This window comes from Phocoena phocoena, chromosome 4 (assembly GCF_963924675.1).
Source record: "Phocoena phocoena chromosome 4, mPhoPho1.1, whole genome shotgun sequence".
Lineage (NCBI taxonomy): Eukaryota > Metazoa > Chordata > Mammalia > Artiodactyla > Phocoenidae > Phocoena > Phocoena phocoena.
This window is the reverse complement of record NC_089222.1, coordinates 51129662-51148802: the sequence shown is the minus strand read 5'-3', so window position 1 is coordinate 51148802 and position 19141 is coordinate 51129662. Positions and strand designations below refer to the sequence as shown.

Below are 19141 nucleotides of genomic sequence, written 5' to 3'. Positions count from 1 at the left end.
TGCTAATAGGAGGCCACAAACTTGGCTCCAAGCTTCCTTATAGCCAACATGGGGGAGGAAACGTGATTGGCTACACAGTTCACAGAGAGGTTAGACATATTGATTTTACATGCCTGGCCAAACCAGAACCTCCCTCCTCTACTCCCATCTTTGTATTTCCATACAATTTCTCTTTCTACCACACATGTTAGTATAGGTTTGAGAAACTTGTTGAGTTACAATAGGGCTCCCCAAGTCTGCCCAAGACTCTGTCCTAGCATTTCTCACAGAGACCAGCCCACCCCTGCTTCTTGATAGCACCTGTAGGAGAGAACCCAGCTAAGTGTTTTCCGCTCAGCACATGCCATTCTCAGGAAGGCCAAGACCGTGGAGGAGGCCAGGGATGAATTTGGGGTCGTGTAGCATATCTCCATCACCTACATCAGGCACTCCTTAATCGTGGGAACCAGTGTCTTTACATATTCACTCATTCCATCTCACAGTGAGTAGGTGGTGGATGCCCTGTAAATGTTTGTGATTTGCAGTAATAAACGAACGTATGTGGAGGAGTTACTGGTATGGAAGCCCTCGCATTTTTGGGTCTGGTTGTAATGGAGAGATTATTTCAGCCTGTACCGATTTTTTAGCCAACTCCAGTGACAGCATTCAAGGCTTAAATCTTGGTATTTTAAATGAAAAACAAAATCTCTGTGGACTCTTCTCTCCTGGGTTCTGATGTGCAATGACCTGTGTTATTAAATGTCGGAATGAAATAGAACCAGTTTTCCTAAAAAAGGAGAGAAGTGCAGTTCTTGCACTTCTGGTATCTTTCAGAATAGGTATACTAATTGGTTACCTTCCAGGACAGGTACGTCACTATAACTCACGTAAAGTCATGGCCAAATCTCATATCTCAAAAAGATAGTATATGGTTTGCTGGGGATATCACCTATAGGGGAAATGTAGAAAGGTTATGCTACATAAAAATACTTTTTAAATCTGCATGTTGAAATTATTGTAAAATACCCTAAATTTTCTGTAGAAAATATTCAAAGTTGCTTATTTTAGCTGGTATTCTTTCTTCCCATGTATTTGTTAGAGTCAAGAATCAATTCCTTTTCTCTGGATAATGATTCCCAAACCCATCTACCTTGAGTCTCTCCTCACTTACCCAAGTTAATAAAATCGGATGAAAGATAATATTGGCATTTAGTCAATGTGGTGTATCTTTTTCTTGTTTTCTTACTTGAGATACAAGTAAGTATCTCATTCCAATTTAATTTACAAGCTAGGAATCCTTTAAATGTTAAACTCAAAATAAATTAAAAGGTTGTTTGAGGTAACTGGGGCTCACATAGAGCTAGTTGACTTGTTTCCTTATGCTATACCTAAGCCTGGATTTAAATAGTAAAATTGGGTTTTGGGGTTTTTAAAAAATTAATCTTTATTGGAGTATAGTTGATATACAATGCTGTGTTAGTTTCAGGTGTTTAGCAAAGTGAATCAGTTATACATATACATATAGCCACTCTTTTTTAGATTCTGTTCCCATATAGGTCATTACAGAGTATTGAGTAGAGTTCCCTGTGCTATACAGCAGGTCCTTATTAGTTATCTATTTTATACATAGTAGTGTGTATACGTCAATCCCAATCTCCCAATTTATCCCTTCCCTCCCCTTTTCCCCCTTGGTAGCGGTAAGTTTGTTTCCTACACCTGTGACTCTATTTCTGTTTTGTAAATAAGTTCATTTGTACCGATTTTTTAGATTCCACATATAAGCAATATCATGTGTTTGTCTTTCTCCGTCTGACTTAACTTCACTCAGTATGACAATCTCCGGGTCCATCCATGTCGCTGCAAATGGCATTATTGCATTCTTTTTTCTATTTGACCAAAACAATAAGTCTAGTAACCCTTTTCTTCTTTCCTTTGCTTTTACCCTGTCTCAAGCCAACATGTCACTGAAAGATGAGCCCAGAGTAAATACCTCTGCACTGCAGAAAATTGCTGCTGACATGAGTAATTTGATAGAAAATCTGGACACGCGGGAGCTCCACTTTGAGGGAGAGGAGGTGGACTACGAAGTGTCTCCCAGCGATCCCAGGATACAGGAAGGTAAAGACTGATGGTCTGAGCGAGGAGAAGAGAGTGTATCAGGGTTGCTTGGCAGAGCACAGATTCAATGAAATAGCCGGCAGATGATTGGTCATCCTTGCTGATGTCACAACACTGAGCTCATTTTCATTAGCTGTTTTCTTGTTGTAGCACGTTATGATTCTTAAAAAAGATGCCTGCTGGGGCTTCCCTGGTGGCACAGTGGTTGGGAGTCCACCTGCCGATGCAGGGGACGCGGGTCCGTGCCCCGGTCCGGGAAGATCCCACATGCCGCGGAGCGGCTGGGCCCGTGAGCCATGGCCGCTGAGCCTGCGCGTCCGGAGCCTGTGGTCCGCAACGGGAGAGGCCACAACAGTGAGAGGCCCGTGTACCGCAAAAACAAAAACAAAAACAAAAAAAAAAGAAAAAGATGCCTGTAAAAAGCAAGTTATGCTAATATCATTGTATTCTTGCAATAACTTTGTTTACTTATTTATTTTTTAGTGTATATCCCTTTCTCTGCTATTTATAAGACTCAAGGATTTAAGGAGCCTAATACACAGACGTATCTCTCCGGCTGTCCAATAAAAGTTCAAGTTCTGGAAGTGGAGCGCTTAACATCTACAAAAAGGGTCAGAGCATTTATAGACTCAACTTGTATCCGTCAATATATACGATGTAACACATTGCCTTGCAGTGTCCTTCCTCCTAGCTATGACTATGCTTTTAACTTTCGGTTTGTGTTTTTGTTTATCAATTCTGAGTGCTCATCACCTCTCAAGTTTTTGCATCCTTCTCATTTAGTCTTTATTCTTATTCATCTGTTTCCCCATTCTGGAAAATGCTTTTTTAAAAAGGCACTTAAGGCAGATTATAAGTTTAATAACTTGCGAAAGGCCTCTCCCCAGTTTTCTGTTCCATGTGGACTCGTGAGGCATGGCTCTAACACCTAGAATGCCAGATATAAGCCAAGGAAAAGTTTAGCTTTCCTAATGCTTGTTCAGCAAGAAAATAATGATACTACCTGGCTCTTGAAAGAAACAAAGCCAGGAGGCTGCACTGGCCAGTGCCATTGCCCAGAAGTGCTGCTGAGAGAATTCTGCTGGCATACCCTGCCCTTCTGACTTGTTCCTAACACCATCCCTTAAGCTTCGCTCACGTTTTCTCTTTAAGCTCTGGAAAGGCATTGGGAGTAGAGTTTTCATCAAGCAAACCTGCATTCTTTTGAAGGGGATGAGACTAGGAGAAGCTGTTAGGGTAGCTGCGTTTGCTCTGTTACTGACTGGATTTCACACTTGTCAAGTCTGAGGGTAGAGAACATTGATGCAGGCTGGTGGCCTTTGTCCGTTCGAGTTAAGCTCTGGTCCTGGCAGAGTAAGGCAGCCATTGGCTCCTGCTTCCGGGGAGGTGTAGAATAATCTTTCCGCCAGGGGCAGGCTCTGGAGGATGGCACGTGCTGCCTGCTTCCTAATGATTTTGCCTCGCGCTCTGTCCTGACCTACCTGTGCATGTCCTGACTCCTAGTTTACGGCCACCTCGGTATTCAGCTTTCCTTCAGGCTCTTCCTGTGAGTTGGGTCCATATCTCCCTGATACACCACTGAACACAACCTACCAAGAAATGTCTCTAAAATGACCTTTGCCTTCTTATTTCACCTACCAGCATTTAGATTGGGAGGTGATAACATGTGGAGGTTAAACGCACAGACTCCAGAGCCAGACCACATGGTTTAATTCCTGTCTTGGCATTGTGACCCTCAGCCATTTACTTAAACTCTCTGTTTCTCAGTTTCCTCATCTGAATAATACGTATCATAGGACACACCTTTTAGGTTTGTTATGAGGATTTAATAATAATAATACATAGTATAATATAAGAATATTATATATTGTATTATACAAGTATATACTGTATAATACTATGTATTAGTGTTATTACTAGGTATCTGCTAATGTTATTTATGAAGATAAATATTTAAGCCACCAAACCAGGGACTTCTCTTTGCGCATACTCTTCTGTTGGTCAAGTGAGTTTAGTTCTGTTCTTTTTTTATATATATTAAAATTTTTCCTTTGGATCCTAATTTTTAAAGTATAGTTGATTTACAATATTATATTAATTTCAAGTTCTGTTTTAAATCCTAGTCTGTGTAGGAAAGCTAAGGAGCTTCCTTATCCTACTTAGTGTTTAGTTTACTGAGAAATATGAACTAAATTCATGCAGTTTGAATGTGATTCCAGGTAAATAAAAATGACACTTTTCTAATGACTGAATGCATTCTGTGTGCCGGCTCATGGTTAGGCATTTCTCTTTTCACTCTCATGACAACCCTGAGGGACATACGTTGCCCCGCCTCCCCAGCAGGAGATCTCCCACTTGCCCCTTCCACTCCTCCTCCCACCCTTCTCTACCCTGTGCTCTGCCCCGCCAAGGCTTCCTTGCCTTTGTCTTCTGGCAGGGTTCAGGCAGTGGAGAGCCCAGACTGGGGCCACCCTGGCCTGGCTGTGTCCCTTGACCAAAGGCATCCTCCCCGCAAGGCAGCCTCTTTACATGGCTCTCTCCTTCCTACTCCAGCACCTGGTCTTGCCTCTTGTCCCTTTGGAACTGGAGATGCCTTCCTGAGTCCCAGGTAACTGTCCTCACGTTGTGGTTTCCTTACTCTTATCACACCTTCATGGGCAGTCCCTTTATTAAAACTTCTCACACTATTCCAGTTCCAAAAAATTCCAATAATTCTGCTGGGATATTATCTGACAGAAGTGATGCTTGGCTAAGGCTTCATAGCTGGTAGGCTGCACTACAGTGTTTCAAGCCTTTAAAATCTTCAAAAAGGATGGGACAGGCTGTTTCCATTGCCCCACACTGCCTTAGAATTGCTAAGTTTAGTGTCCAAAGTTCTGGGTTTATGTGTGAAGGATAAAACTTGGCACTTGCAATGTTTTTTAAGTATTCCGTTTTCTTAGATTGGGAATATAATCCTAGGATATGGGGCAGCTTGTTTAACTTGTATAATTTTTCTTATTTATTTGGCTTGTCTTAAACTGAGCATTTTTCACTTGAATGCAGAGTTTCTGACCACTCTGAGTTCAGCAACCTTCCCTCTGAAACATGATGCAGGGTGATGCCTGTAATGTTGGCCAAGGTGAAAGACAGCATATAATAGTAGACCCCAGAACTGGGTTTTTTCGACTTCTGGTTATAGTAACTGTCATGGATCCCAACTAGAGGCAAAGCAAGAGCTGAATTTGAATATTTACCAGCGATATGTTTGGATTCCAGGCTTAAGAGTACAAGTTACATTGATTCTCGTGCTCATTTTTATATACTACATCTACACAGCGTGGTCCATGCTTTAGAAGTTTGCAAAATATACCAAACATCAATAATGATTGGCAGCAGCCCGGGAATCACCCGTGGGGTTGCTGACACCAAAGCCTGGATAAGCTAGTAAAGTAGGAGACATTTACTTTCTTTCACCCCCAACACTTATCAATACCTGTGGCACCTCAATCTCCCAGCAGGGGCCAGTGCCCTCTAGGTGGTCCAGTGTCCACTACCCTCCCCTATCCTCCACACACCATGGGAATTTCTCCACAATCTCCTGTGCTTTATAAATATCCCTCCATCTCCTGACACCTTCCACAAAATCAAAACTTGTATCCCCCAGGTCTGTTAGCTCTTCTGATTGAAATAATTCACTAGTCACTAAGATATATTTGCATTTTAGTAAGAAATATTTAAAAAATTTTAAGTGGAAATTCATTCTAGTTAAGTAGTTGGGGAAATATTTTGTGTGTAGGAAGATCTTTTGCTTTTTTCCCTCTAATCATCCTGTACCTTCCTAGTCACTGGTGTTGCTTTAGGGCAGGGAGACGTTATAGACGAGGATGGACCTTGCAAGGCATTTCAGAAGGAGAGGGCATTAGTGTCTTTTGTGAAGAGCTGAAGTGGGCTAAGGATGACAATGGAAGTCATTTCCTCCAGCTTCCCTCTCACCCCCTCCACTGTCTGTTCACTGCTTGTACTTTTGGACAATCCCCTGATGGCTGATTAGGGCTTTCACTCATTGTCTCTTTTACCTGGTTTCTTGTTTCAAGGGTGGATGTGTGTGTCTGTGTATATGAAACAATAGGACTGATGGGGGTTTGCCTTTGGTGTGACTCAGAGTTTGTCTTATGTATATCATAAGATGAATATTTAAGAGCATATTACTTCTGTCATCAGTCGTTTTGGAAAACTTTTTGCTTCAGTGCTTACACAGAATAAGTAGGCTGTATTTAAAGATACATCCATGTTACTTATTACTTAGCTATTGTTCATTGAGAGATTTTGGAATTTTTGTTGTTATCTAAACTATCAACCATTTTTATTTATCGCTATAGGTACCAAGCATCAATCTTTACACTATTGAATTAACACATGGGGAATTTAAATGGCAAGTTAAGAGGAAGTTCAAGCACTTCCAAGAATTTCACAGAGAGCTGCTCAAGTACAAAGCCTTCATCCGAATCCCCATTCCCACCAGAAGGTAACTGTCCCAGAATTAATTATAAAGTTGTCCCAGTATACAAGTTGGATTGAAAGAATATTTTATTCATGTTATTGGTTAATTGGTCCATTGCTGGTGGATATTTTTTTATCAAATAGGCTCTTCTAAAAATAAGTTATCTCCTGAAAGATGCTGTGACAGTCATGGTTTAAAGAATAATCTGATAAATGTTTGCATTGTGTGTGTGTGTGTCTCTGTGTTTTAGACACACATTTAGAAGACAGAATGTCAAAGAAGAGCCTCGAGAGATGCCAAGTTTGCCCCGTTCATCTGAAAACATGATCCAAGAAGAACAGTTCTTTGGTAGAAGGGTGAGTCCTTTCGCTTTTCTGTTGTTCTGAACATACTTCTGCAGTGCTGTAGAAACATGGCATCTACTGAGGGGTGAGGTGGGCCTGGATGCAACTTCTCTCACCTGCTGATCCATCACCCAGGCTGGTTTAGCATTTCTGGAACTAGTTAGGTAACCCTTCTTCCCCAAGCCACTCTGGCCCTGGGGAGGTTGCATTTTCCCAGAAGAGGAAGAATGTTCTATGTCAGGAGTGACTTTATGTGGAAGCTTCCTGCCCCTCAGAAACCTTTTGGGGTTCATTGTGAGGCAAGATTGAGCTCATCATTGAGGGCTTTGAGAGCTACTCTTTTTTTTTTTTTTTTGCGGTACACGGGCCTCTCACTGTTGTGGCTTCTCCCGTTGCCGAGCACAGACTCCGGACGCGCAGGCTCAGCGGCCATGGCTCACGGGCCCAGCCGCTCCGCGGCATGTGGGATCTTCCCGGACCGGGGCACGAACCCGCATCCCCTGCATCGGCAGGCGGACTCTCAACCACTGCGCCACCAGGGAAGCCCTGAGATCTACTCTTTTAAAATAATCTATTTCCATATATTTGCTTCAGAATTTGTAGTGGCTTCTATGGGCACTATGGACAATATGGCGGTTCCTTAAAAAAATCTAAAAATAGAGCTACCATATGACCCTGCAATCCCACTCCTGGGCATATAACAAGAGAAAACCATAATTAGAAAAGATACATGCACCCCAGTGTTCATTGTAGCATTATTTATAGTAGCTAAGACATGGAAGCACCCTAAATGTCCATCGACAGATGAATGGATAAAGATGTGTTATATACATACTATGGAATATTATTCAGCCTTAAAAAAAGAATGAAATAATGCCATTTGAAACAACATGGATGGACTTAGAGATATCATATTAAGCAAAGTAAGCCAGAGAAAGAAAAATATCATATAATATTGCTTATATGTGGAATCTAAAAAATAGATACAGATGAACTTATATACAAAACAGAAATAGACTCACAGACATAGAAAACAGATTTATGGTTACCAAGGGGAAAAGTGGGGGGGAGGGATAAATTAAGAGTTTGTATATTAACATATATACACTACGATATATAAAATAGATAACCAACAAAAACCTACTATACGTATAGCACAGGGAACTATACTCAATATTTTATAATAACCTATCAGGGAAAAGAATCTGAGAAAAATAGATATGTATGTGTGTATGGATAACTGAATCACTTTGCTGTACACCTGAAACTAACACAGCATTGTGAATCGGCTATACTTCAATTAAAATAAATAAGTAAAAACTTAAAAAGAATTTGCAGTGGCTTGTTCTAAATATATGTAAATATCATTCCCAAACTATAGATGGGACAGTTAGAGTCTCAGAAGAGTAGGACAAAGTACAGACACGTACAACAGTAGAACAGAAACCTCAAGACGGGGGACACTTCTGCCCACACTGATTCAGTGATATGGTGCTGCATAGGGCAGAAGATTAATTCACTTTTTACCAGAAAATCAACACATAAATGTCAGTTCTGTTTTGTAATCTGAAACTTTTATATTCTGAGAGGGATGTATTCAGGGTTCCTTGTCCAATGAAAACATTAATAAATAGTTAAATAACCTACAGAAGTTAAGATGGAACAGTCATGTCATTTGTCACTGTTTACATTTTCCCCTAAGTATGCTGATATCTCTAATGTAAAATATTTGCATTACAGAAACAACTAGAGGATTACTTGACAAAATTACTAAAAATGCCCATGTATAGAAACTATCATGCAACAGTAAGTACTATTCAGTGATTTAAATTTTGAAATAATTTATAAAACTGTAAAGCTAAATTTTGGATCATTTTATTAACACAAGTGCTTGTTTTCACTTCTGCATTATTCCTTGGGTTAAACTAAATGAAATGAATCCAGAATTGATTTGTCAGCAAGGATCCAGTATATGAGGATGCTGTTTTTAAAATATCAAATATAACTTAATTAATATGTCTATAACAACAGATTTAAATGAACTTGAAATGCTACTACAGGCTAGATTATCTAGAAATCAACCTCCTTCTCTCCTCAGGCTTCCAGAATAATGCCGAAAAGCGTTTCTAATGCTGAAGAAAAAACATTGAGTAGTAGGTGATGAAAACAGTTAAGCAGAGTGCAATACCCAAAGATTATACAGAGCATACTGTGATTGCCATCTGATTGGCCTGTGATGCCCGTAAAAGGCTTGTCTTTTCACGAGTAAGTGAGAAGCATGGGAAAAGCTAAGGAGAGATAAAGCTCTAGAGAATTCAGAGAAAAGAGAGGAGAGGTGGTGAGGCTTGGAAGCAGCTGCACAGACTTAAGTTTGGGAGGCACGTGGCTGGCAAGCAGGAGGAAGTGGGCTTTACAGAAGGCATCAGAAAACAATGAGTTCTGCCTTCTTAGAGGCCCTTGAGGCCTGGGGCAGGGGTAGGGGTGTGGTGGTGGTGGTGTTAAAGGGTTAGCCTTCAATTATCCAAAGGTTCAGATAACTGAGAGGGCACTGCATTATTATATTCTGTGCCTGTGTATGTATCAACCGTATTGCTGTGGAGGTTGAATATGTGTGTATGGTATGTGTGCAGAACTTCAGAGTAGCTGCAGTTATGATTCGGCCTCTAGTTTAGAGAATGGCATGCACACATGAACAGAAAGAGGGAAGCCTACAGTATTTAGGAGAGGAAGCAAGAGTGCCTTGACTCTTGGGAGTTTTTTGGTGCCTCGCTGCCCTATTGCTGCCTGCCTATGTGTTAATGGATGCTGGGCATGCACCTAGCTGGTCCCCTTTACACACAAATGACCTGGGGCCGGGCCACAGCCCACCTTCTGCAGCAACTTGCACTGTGATGTTCCATTGACTTAAAGGACCTTCTGTGGTTTCATAATCCTGGAGAAGCGTTTTCCCAGGGAAACCAGCAATTAGGATCCAACCAGAGAACCTCAAGAGAAGGCTGATGGGAAGGATTTCTTCCTTTCTAGGACTCAGGAATGTGCATCTTTGAAAGAACATAACGAATAAGGATATTACTATTATTACTGAAAATGCTGCTTCCTGTCGTATTCTCTGAAATCAGACATGCTGTTTTCTTTGATAGAGAATTATTTAAATGCATGCTAGTACCAGCATGCAATAATTTTCCATTTGTTTTACTTTCCTGCCTGCCTGTGACTTGGCTTTAATATTTCTTTTGGCCCTTGAACAGTACTTGCTGAGTTTAGTCTCTTTTTCTGCGTGCCTTTCTATATTTTGGCGTCTAATGTTGATTTTTGAATGTTTACATTTTTTCAAAATGTTCATTTTAATTTCTTTTCCAATTATAAAAATCTTTTAAAAGTTGAGCCATATTGTATTTAGATATTCCAGAGTGTCTTCTAAACATTTCCTTTGGGAGGGAAAACCTGCTTTAAACTGACTGAATATATATGTTACTTCTTATTTTTTATTTTATTTTATTTTTTTCTGCACTGGGCAGCTTGCAGGATCTTAATTCCCTGACCAGGGATTGAACCCGGGGCCACGGTAGTGAAAGCACTGAGTCCTAACCACTGTACTGCCAGGGAATCCCTCTTTTTTGGTGGCTACTTAGATTATTCTCCCTAACAGTGGAATTCTCCAAAATACTTCAAGCATGGGATACAATTTGATCTGTCTTAATTTTCTAATGTTATTTTCCTCTCACACTAATTATAATTTGTCCCAGAGACTAGATTTGCAGGCCTCTGTCTCATATTTGAGAAATTAGATTGGCATCTGTGTGTCTCCTTTGATAATTGTGAGACATATTAAAACTTCTGTCTGCAAAAAACATATTAAAAGTTATTTTAATATAATTACATATAATTAACTTATATTTTTATAAGTGTAAAACGAGCCCCTAGTAATTTCTAGGGTCCGTTATTACCCCTCAGGTTTGTTGCTTGTCCCTTTGGCATGGGAACCCTTTGCTTCCCTGTTTCCCTAACATTTAAATGTGCTTTTCACCAGTTCCATTGGAGAGAAAAAAGATATTGATTAGTACATTATTCAGAGATCAATAAGCCCTATGGATTATTGTCAGGCTAAATTGATCTTTAAATTCTTATTCCTGAGAATCACCTGCCCAAATGGAGAATGGAATTCTTATCCCTGAAGATGCATGGAGAAGTTTGGACAATACAATATTATATTTCAAATTGTATTATTTAGGATTGCTTCTAAATTGGCTTTGCCACATTTTTTTTCAAATCCATAAATCTGTATTAGAACATTTATTGCCAAATATTTTTTTTCTCTGTAATAGGACTAGTTCTTCCTCCAAATTTCTCTTTAGTAAACCATTAGGATAAATTTAAATTTTATCTTAATACACAACTTAAAATTTTCTGCATTGCTAATGTGTACCTTTTTATTTAGATGAAATTCTTTACATTTAGCAATTTTGGTATGATATTCTGAAGTTATCGTTTCTGAATTAGTTCAAGGAATATTTCTGTTGTCAACTGTTTGTTAAGAGCTATGTGCGTAAGAAAACATCCAGGTAATAGATGAGTGGTTTCCCTGATGTTTGCTTTTCATTTCCTATTCTTCCATTCAACTAGTCTCTGACTTTGCATAATTTAGTTACACCTCTGTAGTAGTTTCTTCCAGTGTAAACTAGGGCTAGTATTTTTCTCTCTGCTCCTTAGAGATAAAATGAGAACTTATGGCTTAGGATCTTGAGACATTTTGGATTCTGTGGCTTAAAGTCTGTGGTATCACTTCTAATAACCTATGTATTTCTATATTTTCTGATTAGAAAGCAGTTCCACAAATCAGATTTTGAAAATGTGTGGTACCGAATTACCACGTTTTATATAAGAAATAAAATGTAAAGACCTTGACTTTTTCAAAATCCTTATAAAAAGTACTATGTGAGGATATGTTTGATTTGGGGTTTTTAAAGATATTGAAATCCTTTTGGATTTCAAAGACTTCTTCAAATAACCCTAAGAAAGAAAACTAAGCATTTAATTGGACTTCACACGTACTGACAGCTTTGAGAGGTGTGTAATTTTTCTTACAAGGTTAATATTAGAGAGTCCCAATCACGTATACAAAACTTCAAAGGAAAATTGTTATGTTTCATTTTATTAATCCCATTTTCAAGCCCAGATCAAGTGCCGTTTCCTCTGTGATGTCACAATAGCTAGGAAGTGGTCACCCTCTCCCTATAACTCTATAACTTTATAACTACTTTTCCATGTAACTGTTACGGTTCTTCCCATAGAACTTGGTTGATGTGGAGTATTTTCCATGTCTGGTCTCCCCTTTGCCTCCTAATGCCAGGAGTGTATCTTTTTCGTCTTTGATTTTCTGTTAAGGCTGTTCTGCCATGGTCTACTGCCATTGGCAGATCTCTCCATGACCTTCTTGAGCATTTGTCTCTTCATCTTAGAGCACACATCACTTTCTTGATTGTATTAATTGTGTATATGCTTCTAAAATATACTCTTTCAGGGCAATACCATTGTTGTTGGTCTGTGTCATCTGTAGAGTACCCCAGACGTGTTTATACATGAAGGTACCTAATAATATCTTTCTGAATGCATAAATTTCCCCCCTCTTTTTTTTGCTTTCTAAAGTTTGGATTTTTGGCCTCTTTTCAGACAGAATTCCTTGATATAAGCCAGCTGTCCTTCATCCATGATTTGGGACCAAAGGGCATGTAAGTTCCAGTGTCGGATCTCTAAGGAGAAGTGTGAAAAGTTGATGAGCATTAACACTTGATTTTTTAACATTTGCCAAGGTGATAGAGCTCACCCGGCTTCACTGATAGCTGCTTTTCTTCCCAACAGAGTTAGAGCGACTGAGGGGCCTATTTATACAAAACAGCGTATCTTGCTACTTTAAACAAGGGTGTCAACTGCTCCACTCTCCTCCTCTAACCCCACAGTAGGGGTGTTTAACAGAGGTAGCAAATATGATGTGTGGGAGAATGCCTTAAAAATCAAATATACAAGATCCCTTCTTTTAATCACTTATACTAAAAATAATACTGTATAAAATGTATGCCAAGTAACAGGATTGAAATTTACTTAATGATTATTTTCCTTCATAATATGAGAGCCTGACATTACAAAGAGCTTAACTTTTGTAGTAAAGAGCATTGATAGCAGCTGTTTTAACTTTTGTTTGTTTAGCCATTATTATTCTTTCTTTTCACATCTTTCAAAACCAGGATATTTTTTTCTTCCAAAGCTTTGCTCTGCTTCTTTGGCATGGCTTTGTACCAGAACTGTAGGTGAAGGGACGCAGAAATATATCTGTGGAATCTGTGGGTGAGCACCTCCAGTGGTCTGAACAGCAGCTGAACCTTCCCCGTGCAGGCATTTAGCAACGTGTGGGGTCTTTTTCAGGCTGTCACAGTGACTGGAGGGAACGCTCAGCATTTAGAGCCAGAAGCTGGAATGCTTACGGTCCTGCAGTGTGTGTAACAGAATTATGCTGCCCCCAGTGCCAACAGGCCTGCATCTGACCGGAGTACTTTAAAAGATTAGCTGCTGGAGTACTCAGCCTAGTAAACATAGCATTGAGCTATTTGACTGTGAAAGAGGAAAAAGTGGGGAGGAAAGACACGGGAGAATGAAACGGTATATTTAGTCCTAAGTTGTGAGGCTGTATCAGCTAAGTGTTAGCTGGAAGCTTGAAGATGATGGGTTAACTTGATGTCTCTTTCAGAGAAGGTATGATAATGAAAAGATCCGGTGGACACAGAATACCAGGCTTGAACTGCTGTGGTCAGGGAAGGGCCTGCTACCGGTGGTCCAAAAGGTAGGACTTGAGAGTTTTGTGTGTTTGTTTTAATAAACTGAGTATTTGGGGAGTTTTTATATACTAGTTTTCAGTGGTAAATCTTTGAAAGTCATGGCAGAGCAAATTTTAAATTAAGTTCTAGGTTTCAGCTCTATTTAAACATTCTACTCAAACTTGGACTTGTAAGCAGAGTGTGCCAGTTGTATACGTAAAGACCTGGTGGGCCATAGGATTCAAAAATTGCTCTGCCTGGGCTTCCCTGGCAGCGCAGTGGTTGAGAGTCTGCCTGCCGATGCAGGGGACACAGGTTCGTGTCCCGCTCTGGGAGGATCCCACATGCCGCGGAGCGGCTGGGCCCGTGAGCCATGGCCGCTGAACCTGTGCGTCCGGAGCCTGTGCTCTACAACGGGAGAGGCCACAACAGTGAGAGGCCCGCGTACCGCAAAAAAAAAAAAAAAAAAAAGAAAAGGAAGCCTTGATCTGGTCCCTTTTGTCATTTATTGAGTGCCTAACGTTTGCCAGGCTGTATTCTAGCCGCTGTGAGAACAGTGGTGAACAAGACGAGGTCCCTGCCCTCACAGAGCTCTATTGGAGGGGAACGCAGGCAGTGGAGAAGCTGACAAGCAATGTGAATGACATCAACGCAAGTGGTGATCAGAGCTTTGAAGGAAAAAGAAGGCAATGGGATAATGAAGGACTTGAGGACTGCAGATGGCGACTTTAGCTCTGGGAGCCAAGGAACTGATGTTTGAGTTTAACCTCTATGAGAAGGGGCAGCCCGAAAAGATGGGGGAGAAGACTTTGTTATATAAAGGAAATACACCTCCCCGACTTTTAAAGTCTGGTTTATATCAGACTTCAACCAGGACAATCTAAAAAGATATGATCCTCCCAGGAATGAAATATGTCATCATTTTAAATTGTATAAATCTTTCCATGAAGCTTGAAGCCTTGGTTCCATATGAATAAGTATTTCCTGAGTCACATTCGTGGGGTATAAAATGTCAGTACCAAATAAAGATGATAAGATATAGCTGACAAAATTTGTTTCGAAAATTTCCCACACTAGAAGGCTATTGGTGTCTAAACGGGAGTTTACTTTTATTTATTTATTTATTTATTTATTTATTTATTTATTTATTTTTGCGGTACGCGGGCCTCTCACCGTTGCGGCCTCTCCCGCCGCGGAGCACAGGCTCCGGACGCGCAGGCCCAGCGGCCATGGCTCACGGGCCCAGCCCCTCCGCGGCACGTGGGATCCTCCCGGACTGGGACACGAACCCGTGTCCCCTGCATCGGCAGGCGGACTCTCAACCACTGCGCCACCAGGGAAGCCCCCGGGAGTTTACTTTTAAGGGCAACACTCGGTCATAACTCTTTTTGTTATTTTTGTATCCATAAAAAACCATTCTGATTGCCTTATATATTCTATATTGACAAATTGCCGTAAGGCAAACAAGGCAATCAAACTTTCAGTCAAGTCTCATAATGACCTTGTCTCAGGCACAAGTAGAAAGAAAAAAAAAATGGCAAACACAGCAAACATTTCTTCCCACAATTTAAAACATCTACTTAAACAGCACATCCTATTGATGGACTAGATGATATTTCTTATCTCAAATAATGTCTTAAAAGAAAGAGATAGTTTTTAACACATTTAGCATTTACTTTACTGAACTGTGAGCTATACCAAGAATTACAATTTTTAGACAGTGACAGTGTCTAAATGATTTCATTTACTCTCTGGGGCCCATTTGTACAACCATTATTTAGGCAAAAGGATTGCTTTGCCTGAAGACTTGCTCTCGGCCCTGGGAAGATACCAGTGGATGTGACACACATTCCCTGCTCTCAAGGCTCTCATTTTCTAGTGGAGGAGAGACAATAAACAAGCAGACATAAATAGTTCCAGATAGTGATAAGTGCTATGAAGAAGCTAAACAGGATGGAGTAGTGGGTGGGATGGGAGCCTGGGAAAGCCTCCCTGTGGAGGAATGTTTAAACCAAAGGTTGATAGATAGGAAGGGACTGCCCATGGGAGGATCTGGAAGAAATAATTTCTGGGTGAGGAATAGCAAACGTGGAAGCCCAAAGAACAAGTTTAGCAAGTCTCAGGACCAGTGCGACCACCGTGGTGGGAGTGAAGGGGAGGAGACGAGGCTGAGAAGGTGATGTCTGGCTCATGTGGGTCTCTCTGTATCTTAATGACACGGCAAGTAGTAGCACAGGCGGTCACATCTTGTTAGAACAGACCATAATCTCACCTTGTTTAGAGCAAGAGTACTCATAAAAGCTCACGTATATTGGTGCCAGGCATTGTGTTAAGCAATGTCCATGAATCATCTCAGTGATTCCTCACAAACACTTATGAGCTGGGCATTATTGTTATCCTCATTTTATGGATTTAGACCTCAGGCTCAGTTACCCAAGTTCACAGAAGTGCACAAGTGGCAAAACCGGAATTGGAGCCCAGGGAGGCTGACTTCAAGGCAGACGCTTAGTCCCTGAGCAGCAGGGACTGACCCCCTGAAGGCTGCTTGATGGATTCCTTTCTTGATGCATATTCTCCTGTTAAAGAAAAACATCTGTTGACAAAAGAGAGAAAGGGGAGAAACCAGAAGAGGTTTAAGGAATGGCATAATTAAGAAGAGCTTGAAATAAAGGCCAGGCATCCATTCATCTTACATCTAATGACTGTTGTAGAGAACAACTCATCATTGTCAAAACGGAAACCAGTATCTTTGGCATTCAACTTTCAAACTCCAGCAGTCACTACTAAACTGTTCTGTATTTCCAGGCTGCCACATCTTGGACTTTCTTTCTCAGTGTGACAAACCTGCCAGCTGTGGTTTTCAAAGCCTGTGGCTCCTTCCCCATCAGCAGTATAGCACACCGGAGCTCTGGGCCTGTGCCCTGCTGTCTGCTCTCTAGCTTGCATTGAAAGTCAAGCTGGGACAAGGGACTGTAGCTAAAGAAGGACCTTTACCAGATATGTGATCCATCTACTCTCTTTTAACCTTGACCATCTCTTTATCAACAGGCAGCTACATGTCTGGACTCATAACTCAGCCCCATCAGAATGCCCGAGTTACCATGTGATATCATGGCCTTGGCATTTATATTGAGCAGAGTTATGAGAATTCTTGTAAAACATAAATTTCTGCATTTGCTGAAAATTATTGAGAATGTTATCCATTAATATTGTTCAATTGCCTTATTAGGTTCCAAGTGAGAAACTTCCTTTGGAATTTAGTTTTTTGGTGGGTGACCTCTTTATTTCCTTAATTTATTCATTTGATAAGAAAAACCAGGAAGGGACTTCCCTGGTGGCTCAATGGTTGAGAATCCACCTACCAGTGCAGGGACATGGGTTCGAGCCCTGGTCCGGGAAGATCCCACATGCCGCGGAGCAACTAAGCCCGTGCGCCACAACTACTGAGCCTGCACTCTAGAGCCCGCGAGCCACAACTACCGAAGTCCGCGCACCTAGAGCCCATGCTCTGCAACAAGAGAAGCCACCGCAATGAGAAGCCCATGCACCGCAACGAAGAATGACCCCTGCTCGCCGTGACTAGAGAAAGCCTGTGCGCAGCAACAAAGACCCAACGCAGCCAAAAATAAATAAATAAATTTACAAAAAAAGAAAAAAAAAGAAGGAAAAGCCTGGAAGCTCAAACCCACGTTGGCATGCCATCACCATAATTATATTAGTGTTGTGGTTAGGTATTTGCTTTCTGTGACATTGATATTTTTCCTTTTTATTAACCATAGCACATGTACGTCCTTTATTACGTTATCCTAAATCCATCCCACGCTCTTTTATTGGAAAGGAGACAGCCTATATATTAAAAAACAAATGAATTAAATGAAACCATGTGGAAATCAATGTAGATTTGTCTACATTAAATCCCAAATCAGAGAGCCACTAAAATGTAACGTGGTTAGCAATTTCAGTAATGATTTGTTATACATTTCTTTTAAATGCTGAGTTCACATGTTACGTTTACAGTATTAGTCAATTTATGTTCAGGTGTTCTGGCCTTACCTATTTCGTAATGTGCTTTACGTTGCCTAGTGTGTGATATAATACTCCCACTGTTACTTTATTTAGTTATCGACCGATTCATTCGCTCACTATACAATCTCAGGTGAATATGATGTTAGATGCAGCTTGACAAAGTTGCCATTTGTTTTCACTTCAAATCAATCCCACCCTTTCTCTCTGGCTCTTGCCACTGTCAGTGTCACGCCCTATCATCTGCGTCCTGACTCTGCAGGGTGAGGTCCTAACCTCAGCATCCCCTCCGAGTCCTGTTAGAATGCAGAATCTCAGGCCCCGCCCCAGGCCTACCGAATCAGAATCTGCATTTTATTTAACAGGATCCCTTGGTGATGCATATTCACGGTGAAGTGGTGAGAAGCACTGTTTTCTATTACTACAGCAGCTTGCCAACCTGCTACAGGACATCCTTCTTGATCCTTCAGACCTTTCTTTCTAAAATATAGTTCCCATGGTTTATTGTCCCATTGCCTTGCCAGGGCAGGAGGATTGCTTTATTTAAAAGGCATCTGGGTGTTGTTTTAGAAACACAGATTGTCCGGCCTTTTTAATGGGTCTGCGGTAGGGCCTAGGAATCTACTGTTTTTTTAACAAGCATCTCGAGATTCTGATGATCAGGCAAGTTTAGAAAAAACTGGTTCCATGATGTAAAGTCCTCCTCCTTCACATGGCCTTCAGACCCTCCTCAATGTGGCCTTTGCCTGTTCCCCACACCCACCCCACCTAACTTCACTGTCCATTTTCTCATACTACACCTCCTGAAACCCCGGCCTCTCCAGACTTTCTTCCAATACAGGCAGCATTCCCACACGTTAGAGCCTTTGCTAACTTCCCTCCATACGGGATGTACACCTTGAACCCTTTAGGCTCTACGTGATGGGCTTCGTCCTGGCCTCCCTCAGACACCAGCTCTTTGGGAGAACGCCACTAGCTCATTCTCTTAGTGAGAACTAAGGGCTCCCCCCTCCTTACACACATCACTTTTTGCTTCTTTCCTCTAGTACCTATCCATTCAGCCTAGAATTATCGTGCCCCACTAGCCTAATAAGCTCCTTTGAGAACATGTCTGATTTATCTTTGTGTTGTTTCTACCTCTGCCCGAACTCCCAGTTTATCACTGTACTTTTGCATCACGAGGCTCTTAAATAGATATTGGATTGAATGCAGATATACTTTTGAGAGACCATGTTCCACTGAGCATCATTTATTAATGGTCCTTAAAGCCACCAATAATTTGAAATGAACAACAATATGTAGATTATTGGATGCTTACTGGATTTTTTGAAAGGGGGGTTTTACTTACTCAGAGACTCATTGGCCTCTTTTTTTTTGCTGTACGC

General features: G+C 41.0%; 1 protein-coding gene across 2 annotated transcripts in view; it reads left to right on the top strand.

Annotated features, from left to right (window-relative positions):
- The first annotated feature begins 1937 nt into the window (after positions 1–1937).
- The window catches only part of PLD1 (phospholipase D1), a 113450-nt gene continuing 96246 nt past the window's right edge, over positions 1938–19141 (top strand). For both annotated transcript variants that reach the window (XM_065877027.1, XM_065877026.1), the window contains exons 1-7: positions 1938–2097; positions 2581–2708; positions 6459–6604; positions 6831–6936; positions 8665–8730; positions 12595–12653; positions 13667–13759. In XM_065877027.1, the coding sequence (XP_065733099.1) occupies positions 1938–2097; positions 2581–2708; positions 6459–6604; positions 6831–6936; positions 8665–8730; positions 12595–12653; positions 13667–13759 (758 nt within the window). The remainder of the gene's footprint in view (positions 2098–2580; positions 2709–6458; positions 6605–6830; positions 6937–8664; positions 8731–12594; positions 12654–13666; positions 13760–19141) is intronic.